The sequence below is a fragment of the Alosa alosa genome, chromosome 18, assembly GCF_017589495.1.
Source record: "Alosa alosa isolate M-15738 ecotype Scorff River chromosome 18, AALO_Geno_1.1, whole genome shotgun sequence".
NCBI lineage: Eukaryota > Metazoa > Chordata > Actinopteri > Clupeiformes > Clupeidae > Alosa > Alosa alosa.
Genome location: NC_063206.1, coordinates 15,554,763 through 15,573,693, shown reverse-complemented (window position 1 = coordinate 15,573,693; position 18,931 = coordinate 15,554,763). Strand labels below are relative to the sequence as shown.

Below are 18,931 nucleotides of genomic sequence, written 5' to 3'. Positions count from 1 at the left end.
AGTCATAAGCTTTCATTGTTTTTAAAGGTCTGGATTGAACGGTAATGCAGGCCAGATGTGTTTTCTTTACTTATAAATGTATATTACACGCTGTCGGCTAGCTTTCATTCTGTCAAATGTCTCCATTGGCACTGAACTGCCTTAATGTATTTTTGGCTCGGGTTCACCTCTGGATGCAAAGAATACCTTTTCATGGCAGCAGCACAAGTAAGCTGCCTAACTGAAAGCAACATGTCAGGTGTCACAATGTATACTGCACTTCCATTTTTCTGTATGGTCGAAACCGGTAAATAGTGACAGGGAACCATGATTACAGGAGATGTATTGTACAGGGGAGGATATTTCCGGCCCGTTTAGAATAAACCTACAGTTAATTATGGCCAGAGCACATGTGCAGCTGACTGGTTGAATATCATGACTTGTTTTGCTTGTTGCAGTGCAAATCCGGAACATGAGAGCACACTCCATGACAACACTTTAGAGATCTCCATTCCGCTGGTGCACGAGGTCGACACCACCATTACCGGGTAAGGCCTTCACAAGCATATGACGTTCTCCTCGATAAATAAATGACTCCTCGATAAATATGTGGCTCTCATTGCAGGCAAATACAGCTGGATAGATACTTCTTAGGAAAATAAACCAACTAGAGTTCTGTTGTGATTGTTCGAGAACAGACGTAGCCAGGTTGGGTCTTTGTATCAGAACCACTCAAAAGGCTTGTTAATATTTTGTTTCGCCGCAAAGCCCTCTGTTTTGTTTTCTGTCTATCATTTGCCCAAGGTTTCCTCTGGTGCAGGAACTAGTCAGAGAGAGAGAGGCGTTTTATCTCTAAAGAGACACTTCAGAGAGAAGAGTGAGCCCTCGGCTAGATACGGATGGTCCTTGGCATCTGGTAGAGGGAAGCAGAGCATCTGATAATGTGATCTCCCATGGTGTCCTTCATGTTCACAGAGGAGTTCACATGAAAGCTTGTGTGGGGGCGACTTTTCGCTCACAGGGGACATTTTTGATTCTTTGATGACTGTCGGGTTTTCAGGACAGTAGTTGTCTGAACACATATAAAACACATATACCGGTATTTAAATGAGCGATCTCATTCCTTTTTAAGGCTTAATACAGTCCCTAAAACACAGGAAGTAATGTGTACAGGTTACATATTGTGAGATGAAGTAAATACCTCCAGATGAAGAAGGCGGTGTCTGCCTTGGACTGATTTTTGGCTTTGTCACTGTCTGCAGTGTGGTGAACCCAACATCTTTTGTGTATGGAAATTCCATTGATGCTTCACGATTTGTCCAGCTGGAGGACATGGAGTGCAACTTCCAACCACTTAACTTCACATTCCAGGTACTTAGCGCCTTACACTGTGTTAGTTACTTAAGTGAGGTTTGTTTCAATGCAAAATGACTTTTAGCAAAATTCTTTTAAAATGTATTGTAGTATTATCCTTGTGGTCCTGTAGAAAAAATGGAACGCCTAGTGACGGCAAAAAAACTAACCTCAAACTTCTGTTCCACGCACCTCTTCTCTGCATGATCACGTCTGTGATGCACTCTTGTAGGTTGTAAACAACGGGCCGAGTGGGCTGCCTGGATCCACAGTAGATATCAGGATCCCCAACCGACTGGCTGGTAATGGAGCTGATATGTTCCATATCATGGACACGCAGGTATTGCATTGTCAGATGTCAATAACACCCTAATGTATGTGTATGTATGTATGTATGTATCTATGTATTTATGTGTATGGCACTCAACAGAGTACATATACGCACATACCATGGTATTAATATATCATTTTTGGGAAAGATCTTATCTTGACGGGACAGCATCTTCTCCCTACTACACTCAGTGCTTATGTATATCACCCAGTGCCTGACCTATGACATACTTTATGGGCATTCTCATATGGGCTTCTGTGGGGTCAGCCTCTGATAAAAAGCTGAAGTAGCTAGAGTCAGGGCTAATGAAGCCACCACAGGTAGGCAGACGACGTTTGTTTCTCGAGGGCCCCTTATTGAAGTTATGAAATGCTACACCTCCCTCCAGATAAAATGTTATCTTAACCCTTGCGTTGCTGCTTTCATATGGCTAGATCATGCAGGAGATCAACCTGTTAATTGTGTTTGCAGTGAGTGGGTGGCTTAGGCGGAGTGTACCCAGGGCCCGGCGGCCTCCATATGGAATCACTTTAGGGGGGGATCAGACGGCTTGCACGAAAGGCTGGAATGGGACACCTGCAAGGAATGCCCCCCTCCCTTGGGGGCTCCTGGTAACCTGCAGGGCCGCCAAACAGAAGCTGATAACACAGCTGCCCTGGCAGAAGCAGCTCAGAGGTTGGGATGGGGGTAGGTGTGTGTGTGTGTGTGTGTGTGTGTGTGTGTGTGTGTGTGTGTGTGTGTGTGTGTGTGTGTGTGTGTGTGTGTGTGTGTGTGTGTGTCTTTGTGGGGCAGAGGGGCAAGAGCTCCCAACAGGCCAACCTGCTCCTCCCTGAGTCTCCTCACAGAGGGAAAAAGCAAACAGCAACGCCTCGTAATTGCAAACGCACATGTGCGAACTTGCCGCCACTTTCCCACACGGCAACATGTGAGCGCTGGAGAGGGCGAGGGGTTGAGAGGTTGGGCGGGCGGGCGGGCAATTTGCACAAACAGAAAAGGGGTCAAAGCTGTCAGCGCTGCTACTGTGGGAGAGGCATAAGCTGAACTGTAGCCATTTTAAATCATTGAAATCCTGAGGTGTAAGTCAAGCTGGAGCTGTGGCCAATGAATCATCCCCAGCAGGAGCAGCCACTCTCTCTGCCTGATGTACTGGCAAAGCCCCACGACCAGAAAGGACCCTGTGGAAGGATCAGACCTTGGGGAGACGCACTGAGCAGCAGGCAAACTGACAATAGGAGGCCGCAGTCCTCTTTCCCCTGGGCACTCTTTGTCTCTCTCTCTCTCTCTCTCTCTCTCTCTCTCTCTCTCTCTCTCTCTCTCTCTCTCTCACAATCTCTCACTCTCTCACTCACACACACTCACTCACACACACACACACACACACACACACACACAAAACTCTCACTTTCTCTGCCATTCTCTCTCTATCTCTCTCTCTCTCTCTGGGGCCAGCCTGAAAGGAAGGATGGCCATGAGGGGGGAAGAGTGTAAGGGCTCCCTGGGGGCCTGTGTCAAAGCCGACCACCCCACCCCTAAATCACTCCATATGGGGAAGCATGGCAAGGCAGCGGGGCGAGGAAGAGATGAGAGGGGGGTGGGAGACGGGGTGGAGGGGACAGGACCCCCCCCCCTTCAAACAGCATTTCCTTTAACCCTTTTCAAATCCGGCGGTCACACACGGACATCAGCCTCAACTGTCCTACGACACGCACTCTTATCCTGTTCATGCTACGCTACTACAGAACGCTCAAAGGGGAAAGAGCCTGAGGACTGGTCATTCATCCGTCCCACCCAAGTCGCCAAGGCTGTTACCAGGCTTCACGGAAATCCTCAAAAGTCTCCTCGCCTTGCCTCTATCATTGTGCTTAACTGCTTCACACATGCGGCTTCAGTCTAGTCTAGAGACCTCTCAGAGTCAATCCCAAGACAAACGAACACAAAAAAAACAAACAAACTGAAGAAATATGTTTTACTCGCCTTGCAGTGGATAATAATGATAATTATATTTTATTGCTGACTTGACATCTGGGAACAACTGACCAAATCAATTGATGGTTCTCATAACATCTTGCCAAAGGACTACCTCTGAAAATTAGCCAGCTGGTAACACTGGCACATTTTCAGAAATGTTAATGTGTGCTGTCCTTATAAATAAATAAATAAACAAGGATTCTAAAATGACTTTAAGTTTGTGGAGTCTTCCGCCTGCTAGTGATTTGTCCCCATCCAGTTTGTGGCTGTAGCGCATGCCATTCCTGAGGAAGTGTGTGTGTCTGTGCTCTGTGTTCAGGTGGCGGATGGTCGGGGAAACTGCACCCCACACAGTAACCCCATGCCCTGCACCATTCCCCAGGACAGGGAGAACATCTTCCACACCATCTTCGCCTTCTTCACCAAATCGGGAAGGAGAGTCCTGGTATGTCAGAAGTCTGTAGAGGATTTCTGTATTGTCTGTTATTTACTCTAAATGCTTAAGCAAACTTGTTTAATGTTTGTTTATATGTATTCATCTCTACACAGGCAGAAAATGTCTTCAAAAATGTGCTATATAAAAAATACTAACTTACTAGTATCTTCAGTGCTTTGTCTGAAGGATTCTCACTAAAAGATTTGATATTGTTTATTCATCTCTAAAGGCTTTCTTCTCTAGTGCATGAAAAATGTGTTATATAAATAAAATACTTACTTACTTACTTCAGTAAATATCTTCAGCACTTTGTCTGAAGGATTATCACTAAGACTTAATTTTGTTCATATTGTTTATTCTTTTAATCTTTTGTTTAATCTGTTGTCTTCAAACTGTTTTCCCTTCTAACCATGTTATTTGTGTCTCTTGTTCGTGCAGGATTGTGACCGGCCAGGGAGAGCGTGTCTAGTAATCTCGTGTACCTTGGGCTCCCAAGCCAAAGAGGAAGCTGTTAGTATAGATGTGCGAATGCTACTGAACACAGAAATACTGAAGAGGGTAAGCTGGCTGGCATGCATGCTATGGTAATACATTATCAACATGGTCATCTTTCTAAATCTGCCATCTGAATCTTTTCATCTCAACCTACCTAACATTCATTTAAATGAGGTAAATTAGGTTATAAATATCAGTATACACATGTGCTCAGGGCATTGCTGTGAAAGATGATTTTGATTTAGATTAAGTGTTATTTAGTATAATTTGTATTTTAGTATATTCTTTATCTTCTACTGTCCTTATTGCTTAGTTGTGTATTTTATATTATATACTTTTAATTACTTTTTTCTGCTGTTAGTGAATGTGTGTGTGATGTCTGTATGCTACTGAGACCTTGAATTTCCCCTGGGGATCAATAAAGTATCTATCTATCTATTTCTATCTATCTAAGAATTCAATGCTCAGTCAATTCCATAATGCACTGATTGCTAGTAGTTGTAGTAGTGTAGTTATGGTCAACCTTAATTTGCCTCCTCTCCTTCCTTATTACAGGACAGCTCTTCTGTGATCCAGTTTGTGACACGAGGGAACGTTCGGGTGGACGACAGGGCCATTGAGGTGCCCCACGGCCAGCCAGAGGAGATATCCGTGAGTTTCACATTGCATTACCACTCTCACAAGACACGTCAATTAGCCTAACAACCCCTTGTCCACCCTTTCTGTTGTTTACCAAACACTGATTGGGAGGGGACACCATCAAAGTGCTGACACTCAGGATTTTTTTTTTGGGAATCACGAACCCTAGAGTCTCCAGACACCTTTTTGGGGCAGGCTGGGGGGAGATTAAGCGAGGGCCGCTTGAGAGAGAAGGCCGCTCCGCGTGGGCCCTAGTCCTCGCTCCACTGGCTGTGTGTGGAGCCGTGAGTGCTTTAAAAGCATCGCCTAGCAGCTGGGACCCCGTGGCAGGGTGAGGGGTTCGCCTCCACTGGGACCGCCTGCGCCTCTTTTTGGGGCCCTCAGCTGTCCTCAAGGATAGGTTCTCCTCTGACCACACCAGCACTGAGTGACCGTTGGAGCCGGTATGAGTCCACACACTCTGTTATGGCTGCAGTGGCAACACTAGGGATTGGGTTCAATTGCTCATTCCAATATTTGATATATTGGATTATTGGAATATTCTTATACATCTATTATTGTGTTAAGAATAATGTTCTGTTTCTGTTTCATAATATTATTCATTATTAAACAGTAAATATATATGTATTAAGATGTTAATCTGTTTTTTTTTTTTTCAAATATGTTTTGTGATTCACTTTGGACTAAAATCGTGTGCCAAAAACCTTTCAGTTAATTTTACATGGGACATCTTTGAAGCAGACCTCTCAGCTGATTGGGTTTCTGACTCAGACACTGCCCGCTGCGGGACGTCTGACCCTCAGAGCTCGAGGTTGGAGGGGTCGTGCGAGTGGGGTTGGTGTGGCCGATTTGGCTGTGGGTCTGGCAAAGTGGGGGCTAATTAAGACCTGTCATAAATGTGTCTGCTCCCCCACCACACCCCATCCTACCCTCCCTCTCCTGTTTGCTTCCCTCAGCACTCCATGTGTTGACCCCCCTGCCCCTTCATTGTCCCCACTCACTCAGCACCAGGATGGAGACATTTCCGTGGGAAAACCATCCAGGGAACCAAGGCAATCAGAGCCAATCAAGGCCATTTTCATTCCCCATTCCCATCTCCGAATATAGCACAGCATTATGGCTAACCCAGTCAGGCTGTCGGGCTGTCAACCACGGTGGCTTGGCGCAGGTCGAACAAAACAGAACATCTCCATCAGATTTTTTTTGTGTGTGTGTTTTGCAAGTGACATGAAGCCTTTTTCCTGGTCTGGCTGCTTTCACACACCAGGGTTTAAAATGTGGGAAAGTGCTCATGGGGGTGATGGGGAGTAGATTTATCTGCTCCCTCTCCACTCGGTCCAGTGAGAGCTTTCCTTCTGCCTCGTCATGCTACATTGCCATTCAGACATATTCAGAACCTGCTGCTCTACCACAGTGCTGGAGGCGGCACTTTGTGTTACAGTCCACAAAAGGTTAAATTCTTCCGTATTTCTCAAGGTCAGCAGGTCTCCGCGCCATGCACCATATCCCGTCCGTCTTCTAATGGCATTTGTGTGAGAGTCCATCTAAACGGGATGGCGTTTCCTAAACCAGCAGGGCTCCCAACACTACAGCCCAGGAATGTGGTGCAGAATTCTGTATCAATATTTATGTATTACACATTTATATGGACACTCGGTTATAAACTTTATACCGACTGACCCCCCCTTTTATAGAAATCTCACACAGGATTCCTGTAGAGATGCACTGTACCACGTTCACTTCTCACCCAGGATTCCTGTAGAGATGCACTGTACTACGTTCACTTCTCTGGATTCCTCTCTGGACCTTTTGACCCCTTTTGTTTGCCTTCTATTTTTGGCTTAATTCTTTGACCTATACTAAATTATTTGCTTGTTGTAGACGCCATCTTTTTTCCCAGTAGTTAGTGGTGGGTCATTTACTGGGTCACTGTGCACCCTCTGTGCTGCTGGGGGAGTAAATCAGGGGGTCATTTATTATGGAGCCCAGTGTTTTTAGAAGACTCTATTTGTTTAAGTTCACATGAAAATGTCAACAAACTATATTAGCAATAGAAACAGATCACTATGTCAGATTGCCCAGATTCCAAAATATAAGGCATTCCATGCTTATCTAAGTTGTGCTTACTATTTTATTGAATATAAATATAATATCTTAAAGAAAGGCCGATTTTGGCATAGTAATGTAGAAAAGAACTGAAACAACTTCCAGAAGGTATTGTTCTGAAAATCGGAGCATTTTTACCATAATTGCTCCCTTTTGTTTTCACTTAGCTGAGCCATATCCAACACGGACGCAGAGCAGACACAATTATCATCCAGGAAATTACATAATGATTTCGTACAGTCTTAAAAGCCTGTCTACTAGGCCTGCTGTTTTGATATCAGTCCGCTGGCTACACAGACCTTTCAATATGTCTCGAAGACAGAAACAGATTATAATGACTCTAGCCAGTTGGAAGGCCAAAGTCCTGTGTGTATATGTGTGCACAATTGAGTGTGTGTGTGTGTGTGTCTGTTTGTGTGTGTGTGTGTGTGTGTGTGTGTGTGTGTGTGTCTGTGTGTGTGTGTGTGTGTGTTTGTGTGTCTGTGTCTGTGTCTGTGTGTGTGTCTGTCTGTGTGTGTGTGTGTGTGTGTGTGTGTGTGTGTGTGTGTGTGTGTGTGTGCTGTGTGTGTGTGTGTGTGTGTGTGTGTCTGTGTGTCTGTGTGTTGTCTGACTGTCTGAGTTTGATCCCACTCTGGTCTGGTCGCAGCTGGTGTTTGAGGCGCTGCACAGTCAGGAGCCAAGGGGCTACGTGGTGGGCTGGATCATCGCCATCAGCCTCCTGGTCGGGATCCTCATCTTCCTCCTGCTCGCCGTGCTGCTGTGGAAGGTAAGAGACGCCACATCACAGGCACCACCTTAAACAACTGAAAATCTAAGCACTTCAAGTGTTCAACAGTTTATGCAAGATGGGAAAGATACCAAATGTCATCAGCTCAACAGACATATAAAATATATTGAACGTTTTTCTATTTTGTAAGTCACTTAGTCTGAGAAACAAATGGCTTCTCAGACTTTCCGAAGAATAAACCATTAATGACTGGGATTCATCCAATGGGTAAAATTAATTTTCTGTTGCATATGAAAATGACTTCATGTGTGAGCTAAGTTCCTGTAAAGGCATGGCCGTATGGATTCAGACCCCCGATGGTCTGGACAGGCTGCTCTTGCTCCTCCTCCCTTACCTCAAGTGAACCGATATGAACTGATCCACCCCTCCAGTCAGGCCAAAAGAAAAAAAACTTTATTGTTTGACCAGATGAAATCACAGAAGCCTTACTCTGCACATAAACAGCTAAGGATTTTTTTTTAACGATTTAAGTAATTTAGCTATTTTAACTATATCAGTTTCTGTGTTTTCTGATATTTTGTTTGTTGTTTCTAACACTAGTCACCTAAATCTGTGCACCACAATTCCCCTTTTGATTCTCTCTTGAGATTTCCGACTCAAAGTCATTATTAACTGAGCATTTCGGTTTTATGAGCCCCAAACTTTTGCGGTCATGACCTTTAGGTTATGGCCCATAACATAATTAGTAGACCACCTCGGTGCCAGTGTTTGTAGGGTGTCCATTGTATTCTGATCCTTAAGAGACTTCAGCGAAACAGGGGTGTGTAGCCAGACTCTGATCTCACTAACTGGCTCTGGTGCTGGGGAACAGAATGAATACACCTGCTTTAATAACACATCATAGGCGGTGAAGCGCTCTGAAAACCGAATGAGCTACATCACAGCCAGTAGTGCTCCCATTTAATAATTATTTCCATCAACACTACGCCGTTAAAGGTAATGATCTGTGCTGACCAACAGAGTCTGACTGGAAACCTTATTAACCTTACTTGAGCATTCTTTTATGGGTATCACATTGCTCGTGTGTATTTAATAGGCTATAAACAGTCCTCATCAGGTCCCGGAGCATTTGTGAGGCTGTTTTATTTTGTCCCGGTGTCACATGCTTCAGTGGCATGGTGAGGGGCACATGGCTCCCTTCCTCCTGCAGCTCGGGGGTGAGAGGCGGCTTTTCTTGGAGCGGTGGCCGAAATGGGCTCACCGTGAGCTCTTGGCTTGCTTGGAGTCGGCCGTAAAAGACGGACAAAGCACAGGACCCAAGACAGGAGAATTTACACCACGGCACTCGCACACAGCATGAAAAAAAAAGAGCAATTTCAAAGAGGAAATGGCAATAGCCCTGATTTCTTGGGGGCCAATTTTCACAGAACTCCTTTTCTTTTCCACTCCTCTGCTTTCCAGCGGGAATACTACAACTAAACCTTGGAATGTTGGTCCAGGGATACACCCCCACACACACACACACACACTTACTCACCCCTTTTTTCTTGAGACCTTGGATGGGCCAAAATAAACCCCTTTTACAAGGCCTGCACATGTCCAGTATTGCTCTCCTCAGGAAATGCCTGAGGAGCACTTGCGACCATATCAATAAACAGAGATAAATGACCGCAAGCCATATCATGTGTGTCTGTGCTTACACTTGCTCTTATCCTTGCAATGACACTTACCGATACCAGCAGTAATAGCTATTATCACTCTTATTTATTACTGTGTGCCTGTTAGTCTGTTTGTTTATCTCAGTGCGTGTCTGACTGTCTATATGTCTGTCTTCCTGTTTGTTTAATAACTGGTCTTGCTGAGTTCAATCTTTTTCACTTATCCACTCAGTCTCATATCCAATGCTGTGTTTGTACTGTATGCCTGCCTGCTCTGCAGCTCATAATCTCAATCTTTTTCTTTCTCTCTCTCTGCTTTTGCAGATGGGCTTTTTCCGCCGACGCTACCGGGAGATCATAGAGGCCGAGAAGAGCAGGAAAGACAGTGACGAGAGCTGGGACTGGGTGCAGAAAAGCCAATGATCGCCAGGGCGGGAGGATCACAATGACAGCCAACGGGCTGGAGCATTGGACTCAAACGGTCCAATGAGCTGCTGCCTTTGGCCTCAGCCTTCCTGTAAAGCCATGGGTCCGCCAGTCTTCCATATGTGGAAGAGATGAATATTCTCCAAATTTTTCGGAGGTTTGACACTTTTCTTGTGTAGGAGGCAAGCTAACTGAGATGTGAGATGTGTATGTTGCTGTCCAACACATGGGATTGGAAGCCCATTTCCCCACCACAGTGGAGTTGCTTTCTTGCCAAAGGGACTGAGCAGACAGAGACTGACTGAAAAGAGACAATGGCTTCCTCAATCAGATGTGGATATCACATCAGTGTCAGCAGACAAGAAGAAAGAAGAAACCCTCAGGGCACTGTTTCATAGCAAAATCTATTTTTATACATATATTCCATATTGTATAGAAAAGATCTTCGGGGGGGCTTCGGATGTTTTCAAGTCCCCAGGAGACATATCTTATGTTTGTTTTTTAAGAGCACTGATGATGACTTTTGTAAGCCAAAGATTTAATGCTATTCTTACATTTATTTTTTATTTTCATGCTACCATAATGCAATGTTTTGAAGGAAGGTATTGTGTAATGCCCTTTTTTATAAGCCAAATACTGAATCCAACATGCCAAAGACCTGAAATGAAGACGCATAGACCCTGAGTGTGGGACGGAGACTGTGGAACATGAACTGTGTCAATGTCAAAACAATAAGGTGACGTAAAATGCAACTAAAAGCTGAACCAAAAAAAACAGAATGAAGAAATATCTGTATATTTCAGTATCACAGTAGCAGAAGGTGGGACCACACATTTTCATTTGTGCTGAGAATTAGAAATGTTACATGTGCAATGCTTTTGACTTGCCATTTTTGAATGTACTGTCAAGCACAAGTCATTGGCTACAATCTGACTGGTTGCTGTGAAAAGGTTCATTGGGTGTACATAAGCCGATAAAACAAGCACAAACACAAGAGGTGGCTAGTCTCTGTATGAAATGTTTGAAAACAGTGTATTGGCATTTATTTATGTGATATGCCCATTAGAATGGTGTTATCATTGCTGTGCCATGTATTTAAATACTGAGATTTGATAGATATCACACGTCTTGCAGTCTCCCAATCTCTATGTTGATGTTCCCCACCATCTTTCTTTAGCGTGAACCCAGATTTACATTGTGAATTAAACAAACAGATGGTATCAGTCAGCAAAAGAATGGTCTCAATAATAGAACCCAATGATGATCTCTATCAAGCCAATATGGGAACAGTGGTTTATATACTGTATCTAAAGAGGTTCTGTTTGGAGATTCAGTAAAGAGATTAGGTTCTGTTTGTACAGGATTTTGGACTTGGATGATGGATATTAGTGAAATGAACTGAACCAAGGTCAGATAATGTGTACCATTGTTTGCATGGCTCAGAGGAGAGAGGTGCGAGGTAGATGGAGTTGATCTGATGGGGTTTACAACAGGTCTGTAGCCCACAGGAACAGTGGTGTGTAATGACCCAAAGTTGGCAGGGAATGCAGCATGCTCTGTCACTACGTGGAAACGGGCTCTTTGGGGCTTGTGGGAACTGCTCATTTTTAAGTCAACATGCTGGAATGTAAGAAAGAACTCCCTGAAAATCTGCCACCGCCACCACCGCAGAACATAGATTCTCACATGAGAGCATTTTAATTTCCATAAACTAGTGCCCAACCCCCCACCCCCACCCTCCCCCCAAATCAAGCTTTAATTTCCTGGATTAGAGTAGAATTTAATCAGAATCTTTCCATAAATGGAAGAGCGCCAAGGACAAACACATTAACTGGGCAACAGTAGAGGCTTCGTGTGTGTGTGTGTGTGTGAGAGAGGTGGATCCCAGCGTTTTCATTACTGTTTGAGGGGAGGAACAGGCTCCTCCAGCTTCTTGACATGACGTGAGTGTCGAAAGGCCCATGCTTTTTAAACAATTCAGAAGTATTGTTTGTACGGTCAATGAACTCTGTTGGCGAGTTTGCCGTTTTTGATCCACTGGGTGTCCAAGAGAGGGGTTTCATAGCCCCTCACAAGTCACATGCTCAGTACTCCAGTCACTTTATTTCACTGTCTATGTATATGAAGGTTTAGCACTCGGCTCTTATGGCTTCATTGATGTCTGGTAGGTTCACCTACAGAATATAGCTTGTGTTTGATTCATTAATACCACTGGTATGGAGAAAAAAACATACTCACACTTCCCCTCTGCACCAAGTATAGTTATTGCCCTACAGTGTGTGTGTTAAACAGAGAGATACTTGACATTCTAGGTGTAATATATAACTGTGATTGTCAGCATTATCACCTGTTTAGGATGTATTACAGAAAAAAAAACTACTGTCACTGAATTTCATTTTTTACATAAAAGTATTGAGTTGTATGTTTGTTGTACAAGCTAATGTTCAAGCTGTGTATTTATCAGTTGATACTGCCATTTTAAGATTAAAGTTCACATGGAGTAAGTCACGTTTCTGATGTTTTTCTCCTCGAAACCCTTCCATACAAAATGCATTGAGTGCCTCATATGCCTTTGCTGCATGTATGATGTCTGGCGCCCCCTGGTGATCAGTTTTAGTGTAATTCTATGGTGTGTACAATATTTGCTGGAACGTGTAGGCTGCTGATACTGTTACACTGAATTCATTGTTTGTTGACTCAAAATAGAATGTCTGTGTTTAAATTCTGACTACATTTTGAGGTGATGTTAAAAGTATTTGACCTATCAAATCCATTACAGCTACACCGGGTGGTGGTGTACAGGGGGCAGCCATGGCCTACTGGTTAGCGCTTCGGACTTGTAACCGGAGGGTTGCCAGTTCGAACCCCAACCATTAGGCACGGCTGAAGTGCCCTTGAGCAAGGCACCCATTGTTGCTGCTCATTGTTGCAGGCAGCTCACTGCGTCGGGATTAGTGTGTGCACCTCACTGTGTGCGTTCACTGTGTGCTGAGTGTGTTTCACTAATTCACGGATTGGGATAAATGCAGAGACCAAATTTCCCTCACGGGATCAAAAAAGTGTATACAGTATACTTATACCCACTGCCTATGGCCCAATTTTTAAAAAACCTTCCATTTGATGTTGAGGACATGTAACTACAGTCCAATATTGAAAGAAGCTTACAAGAATATTGATGAACCAACAATATCTTTCTAAAGTGCATGTAGACCTAAATGCCTTTGGTTTAACATTTTATTTTTGTTCAGAGTTAAGTTGGTTAAGTAGTTTGTCAGTAGTTATAGTCTTTTCATCCATGAGTGTGTATGCATTTGACCCAAACAGAATAGATAGCCTGCTGTAAGGGTCCTGTATTTTTTTGGAGAAGGCCTACGCCTTTAATGAGATCACTGTTTGTATCAGCTGACGTTAGTTGCCATGGTACACATGAATATCAACTGGCTGGCCAACAGCGAGTTAATGTGCATAATTTATGAGTCAGTCTCAGGCTGTGCATCCAGTCATCTCCATTGCTGCCACAACATATGGACTTCTAAGTGAGTTTCAGACAGAAATGAATGTCTACATTTCATCATATGATGTCTCTGTATGTGTGGCTGGATTATAGTTGCAGTATGGCTATTATATTATGTCTTATTTAATGGTAGCCTATCAGCATGTTAGTGTCTTTGCAGCAACAATAAGTTGTCATTGTCTGTTTGCCACACCTTGCAGTACAAGATTATAATTGAAATATAATGCATGCTTTGGTTGGTACAAACCTCACTGATATCAGCTAGAAAATGTGGTTATACTGTATATACATTCTGTCTTATGATTAACAAAAGGGAAATGACTTAGCCTCAAATAACCATGAATATTCCATCTACATATTCAAGTCCTACCTAACATAATATCTACATTCTAGCATCTTGTTCCAGTTACTGCCACGTTATTTTTACTGAGCAGGGATGGCATCTCTACTAGAGGACGGTCTGATAAAAACCAGCTCCATCGAGCAAGTGGTGGCTCCGGTCACGTCCCACCTGTGCCACCTGATCCTGCTGTGCGAGAGCGGCCAGGAGCCCGAGCACTTTTCCCAGCTGGAGACAGTCGCCAAGGCGGTGGCCAAAGCGGCTAAATACATGGCCACAGTCGCATCAAGGTGAGCTTGGCGTACAAACGAGTCAGGGAGTTTTGTTTCAGTGCTTAAGTTTAACAGTTTAATATATCTTTTTCACAACCAAATCTAATAGGCCAGTTTAACCTTTATCATATAAGCTACATGTGATATGCAAAAAGACATTCAAACAAATGGCTTAGCCAATCACGTCCATAAAAAAGACCCAAAGCGGAGTTTTCTCTCCTGTCCTCAGACTGGTGGTGGATGCTGATGATGAGGTGATGAGGATGGAGATGGCTCCGCTGGTGGAGTCCCTGACTGTGGCTGGGCAGCATGTGCTGCTGGCCTCGCAGAAGCTCAGCATCCAGCCCCAGCTGGAGGAGCACCGGGAGGAGCTGGTGGTGGCCACCCAGAACGTCCTACTGGGCGTAGTCAAGGTAACGGCCATCAACAGCATCATCCAGAAAAAAATGTTGCGCCCTTTACTTTATCTCAGAAATAAGTCAGCTCTTTTTTGGTGATTACTGGATTCTGATGAAGGCTATTTCTTAGGAGTTTAAATGAAGAAAGAAAATGCTAAAACAAATTGTACCTGTATATTGATATTAATTGATCTCATCATTTATGTGTATGAGAAATGAGCTTGTCGAATAATTTGTAATTTTCCTTTCCTCTGGGCAGTGTCTCCAACAGTTATTCAGGGATTTCTAAGATGCAGTCTGTGATTATGGTAAATTGGTGTTGATATTTTAGTTCAAAAGCCAACCCCACTCACAAGACAGACAGCAAGTGGACCATGAGAAGCAATCAGATGAATCTGACAAAAAGTGTATTAGATTAGAATCATGGATTGTACTTTTAAAGGGTCAGTTGTCTGTACTACCCCATCTGTGTCAGTGACACCATATGGTAATGTGTTCCTTTTGCATATCTTTGATGTGTCTTCTCTCAGATTCTTCTGGTGGAGGATGATGCAACTGTGAGGAAGATAGTAGCAGCTGCTCACTGGATCTTAGAATGCATCTCACAAATCGGCTCAGCGGGAGACATGCCCAGCTTGCTCAAAGCCTTCCAGGTGTTCTCCAGGGCTGTACTCCTCATGAACAACCTGGTGGAGGAGAGGGTACCGGACTTGAGGAGTCCCAAGCAGCGCGAGCAAGTGAGGGGCTCTATGCACACCCTGACTAAATGCATCTCCATGCTGCACACGGCAATGTCTACCACCATAAAGCACCCTGCCAGTGAGCAAGCTCAGGCGGCCAAGACGTATGTCCTACAGCAAGTGAATTCCACCGTCAATGACATCGTTGTTACACTGAAGAGCAACTGCCACTGGGCTCCTTCGGGACCCAACGGGTACTACACTGACAGGCGAAACGGCCTTATGCAGTTGCTGGGCGTCTCTGATTGCTCGACGATCAAAGTTAGTGATTTCGATGTCCTGCTGAGAGACCTGGTGTTCCACTGCATGATGGTGGCAAACACGTCTCGAGGTGAGCTTCAGCCAGAGGTGGCTGAGAATTGCCGGCACGCCCTCAAACTGTGGACTGAAATATCACATCAGTTAAAGGTCCAAGGGGGTGCACTCCAATCCAAGCAACACTTGGCGAGCCTCTGTGCATCCCTGATCCAGCGGATTCACAAGCTCGATGAGGCTGTGGTAACGGCTACGCTGTGTCAGGTCCTGGATGTTTTTGTTTCCGCCGGCACGCCAATGGAGCAGCTGGTGAACACCATTAGTCACATCTTTGAGGGTGAGCCAGAGGGGAGAGAGTTTGACCAAGACAGTTTCCAGCCACTACTGAGGGCTTTCCAGTCTCACGCTGACCGAATGGTTCAGGTCACCGGATTTGTTGCAGCGTTAGCCACCGACGCTAAGAGCCTGGAGTGCGTGGAAAACTCTCGGGCACGCCTGATGCGACTGCGGGATGGAGTGGCGCCGGTTTTACAAGAGCTCAGAGGGGACACGGTCCAGTGCTCGGGAGCACTCCAGAAACTTCTAGATCTGCACCACAGGTGGGTGGATGACACCGATCAGCTCATGAATGCCTTCAGTGACATCATGGATATAAAAGCATTCACGAGTCTGGCTGTCCAGGGGATGGAGGACAGCTTGCGTGGATGCGAGACTGCACACAAATGCCAGGACCTTCAGTTGTTTGGTGAGCATGCAGGGCTTCTCATGGGCCACATGAACCAGGTAGTTCAGGCCGTGAGAAGGCACGTGGACAAGAGTGACGACCCCATCTACCGCAATGGACTCCTGGTGCTGGTACGACAGGCAGAGGCTGCCGCAGCTGAGGTGGCAGGATGCGTCACAGACATCTGCTCAAGCAGTGGTCACGATGAGAGCGCTTATGTAACATTTTCATATCAGCTCGCTTTGGCCATCAAAAACTTTGAAGTGTTACGTGAGGGCTTGGATGGTCTACAGCATCCAGATCTCCTCAGCCCACTGCGAGAGGAAGCTCGTAATCCCATGAATTTATTACCAGTCCTCCCAATCATGGAGCCAGTTCCAGCGCTTTTACCATCTGTTCTTGATCCAAAGGAAGGTGACACTGAAGATCATTTTTCAGACCAAGACAGCGAGAGTATAGTTTCAACTGCACAACCTAAATTAGAATTTATGATGAAAGCAATTGACCAGAATCTATCCCTTTCAACAGTTCGACAATTTCAACAGTTCCAGCACCTTAAAGACACCGAGTTGGGAAAAAGTTCTTTGATTTTAGAGACCAAACCGCAAACCATACCCCTAAAGCTTGTTCCAAATGAAACGGTTGATCTTCTTCCCCTCCTGAACGATGTTGTCAGCATGACCCAAGGCAGGGATGTCACAGCTCTGAATGTAGCTTGCTCTGGTGTCCTTGAGCTTTCAGACTGTTATGCACAAGCTGCCAAAGAGGCTGCCACCATTATAGAAAAGGATGACAGCAAAGAGGTGGACAGTCTTCGGTCAGAGTTAGTGTCTCTAACACCTCTGCTGGTCCAGACAGCTCAGGAGACTGCCATGAGCTCAGGCATGACCATGGAGAGCATCTACAAACACACCACACAATTCTCCGACCTCATCAGAAACACCCGGAATATTCTGTTACCGGTCGCAGGCACATGGTATAGAGCCATCTCTGCCATGTTTCAATGCACTAGCCCTAGCATGTCTGAGACTATCTCACAAGAACTCACTGAAGTGATGTGTTTGTGTGCAGACGTGGTTCAACTCGTTACATCTCTTGAAAATACGGCAAGAGGAGAGGGTCATGAGAGCATTTCTGTCTTGCAAAACAAGCTGACAAAAGCACAGACAAATACTAAGCAGATAACGGACCTGGCTTCAAAACCAGCAGCAGTGACTGATGTTGAAGGCCCATGCCTTCTGTGGGCTCTGTCCATGCAAGTTCTTCTGAACTCACTGGATAAAATTATTGGTACTGCAGCATCTGCTCACACCAGCCAGCTAACAAAACATCAAATGACCCCAAAGAAATGGCTGACGACGATGTCTGAGAACTCACTCAGGATACAGGAGGCAGCAAGGTTGTCCTGCTTAAACTGCAGGGATCATTACAAAGTTAAAACCTTGAGCGAACTCCAAGGTGACATTAAGATACTCACTGACACCTACCTTCAAGCGGAGGAGGACCTTGGAACCATCTCTCACTCGGGTATTCTTCTACTCGCTAAGTCTGAGCTCTTACAGAGACAGCTTCAGGCCAACATGAAGAGGCTGTCGGGCCTGCTTAGTAAAATAAACAAGGATTATGTGATAGCCATCGAAAATGCAATCACTTTGGCCTATTCTGCATCTGCCAAGAACCAGGAGAGCAGTAAAGCTGTGGAGGCTCAGAAACATTTTGAAAATGCTGCAGAGCTGCTAATGGAGAACGTCAAAGTTGCCACTGAGAGTGTGCAGGACTGTTTCAACTATATCAGAGACCCACGGGAACGCATCCAGCTCAGGTTCATCAATGACCATCTGTCCTTCCAGATGTCCGACATCGTGAGCAGGTTCAGGCTGATGGTGGAGACCCAAGCATACTGTGAGACTCTCAGTCTCGAAATACAGACCCAGTGCTGGTCAGCCAAAGCACACTACCTGGTGGAGGAGATTTACAAGGTGGACGGAATCCTGGAGAGAATAAAAGAACAGGTCAAGCTCGGACTGCAGGGCAAGAAGCCCCCAAGTGAAGCCCGCATCACATGGACAGACACACCTTTAGCGCTGCCGGAAGTAGCCCCTCCTGCAAATACAGTGACAGGCACAAAACAAGGGAGTGAGCCAAGCACACAGACAGTCCACCCAACCGTAAACATCCTGACTTCACCCAAACAGGAACCCAGAATGGTAAAACAGGATGGATGCTGCATGTGGCAGATGAATGGCTTGCATTGTTAAACAATGTGTGACAATGTTCTTTTTTGGTATTTAAAAAAAAAAAGACATCACGTGTGAAATCTGATTATTTTGCTGGTTAGGTCAAGATAGCAGTTTCAGTATTTATTTAGAACTAGAGTTTTAAGTGGGACAGGTTGTAACGTGAAAAAAATGTTGCAAAAAGGAGACAACAGGACCACTGCACTGGACTACAGTATGCTGAGGTGGCCATATCGTAACTACACAGTCCTGTGTTTTAGAAACTGCTAAGGTTGTAAAGACTAAAATTCCATAAAAAGATGCACAAAGTAAATATCTGTGCTCTTATAGTCA

General features: G+C 44.9%; 1 protein-coding gene across 1 annotated transcript in view; it reads left to right on the top strand.

Annotated features, from left to right (window-relative positions):
• Positions 1–12,622, top strand: part of itga9 (integrin, alpha 9) — a 62,071-nt gene extending 49,449 nt beyond the window's left edge. The window contains exons 21-28 of the mRNA XM_048269228.1: positions 438–527; positions 1,242–1,350; positions 1,565–1,672; positions 3,951–4,076; positions 4,506–4,625; positions 5,118–5,213; positions 7,954–8,073; positions 10,017–12,622. Of these exons, the coding sequence (XP_048125185.1) occupies positions 438–527; positions 1,242–1,350; positions 1,565–1,672; positions 3,951–4,076; positions 4,506–4,625; positions 5,118–5,213; positions 7,954–8,073; positions 10,017–10,115 (868 nt within the window). The 3' untranslated portion in view covers positions 10,116–12,622. The remainder of the gene's footprint in view (positions 1–437; positions 528–1,241; positions 1,351–1,564; positions 1,673–3,950; positions 4,077–4,505; positions 4,626–5,117; positions 5,214–7,953; positions 8,074–10,016) is intronic.
• Positions 12,623–18,931: the final 6,309 nt, after the last annotated feature.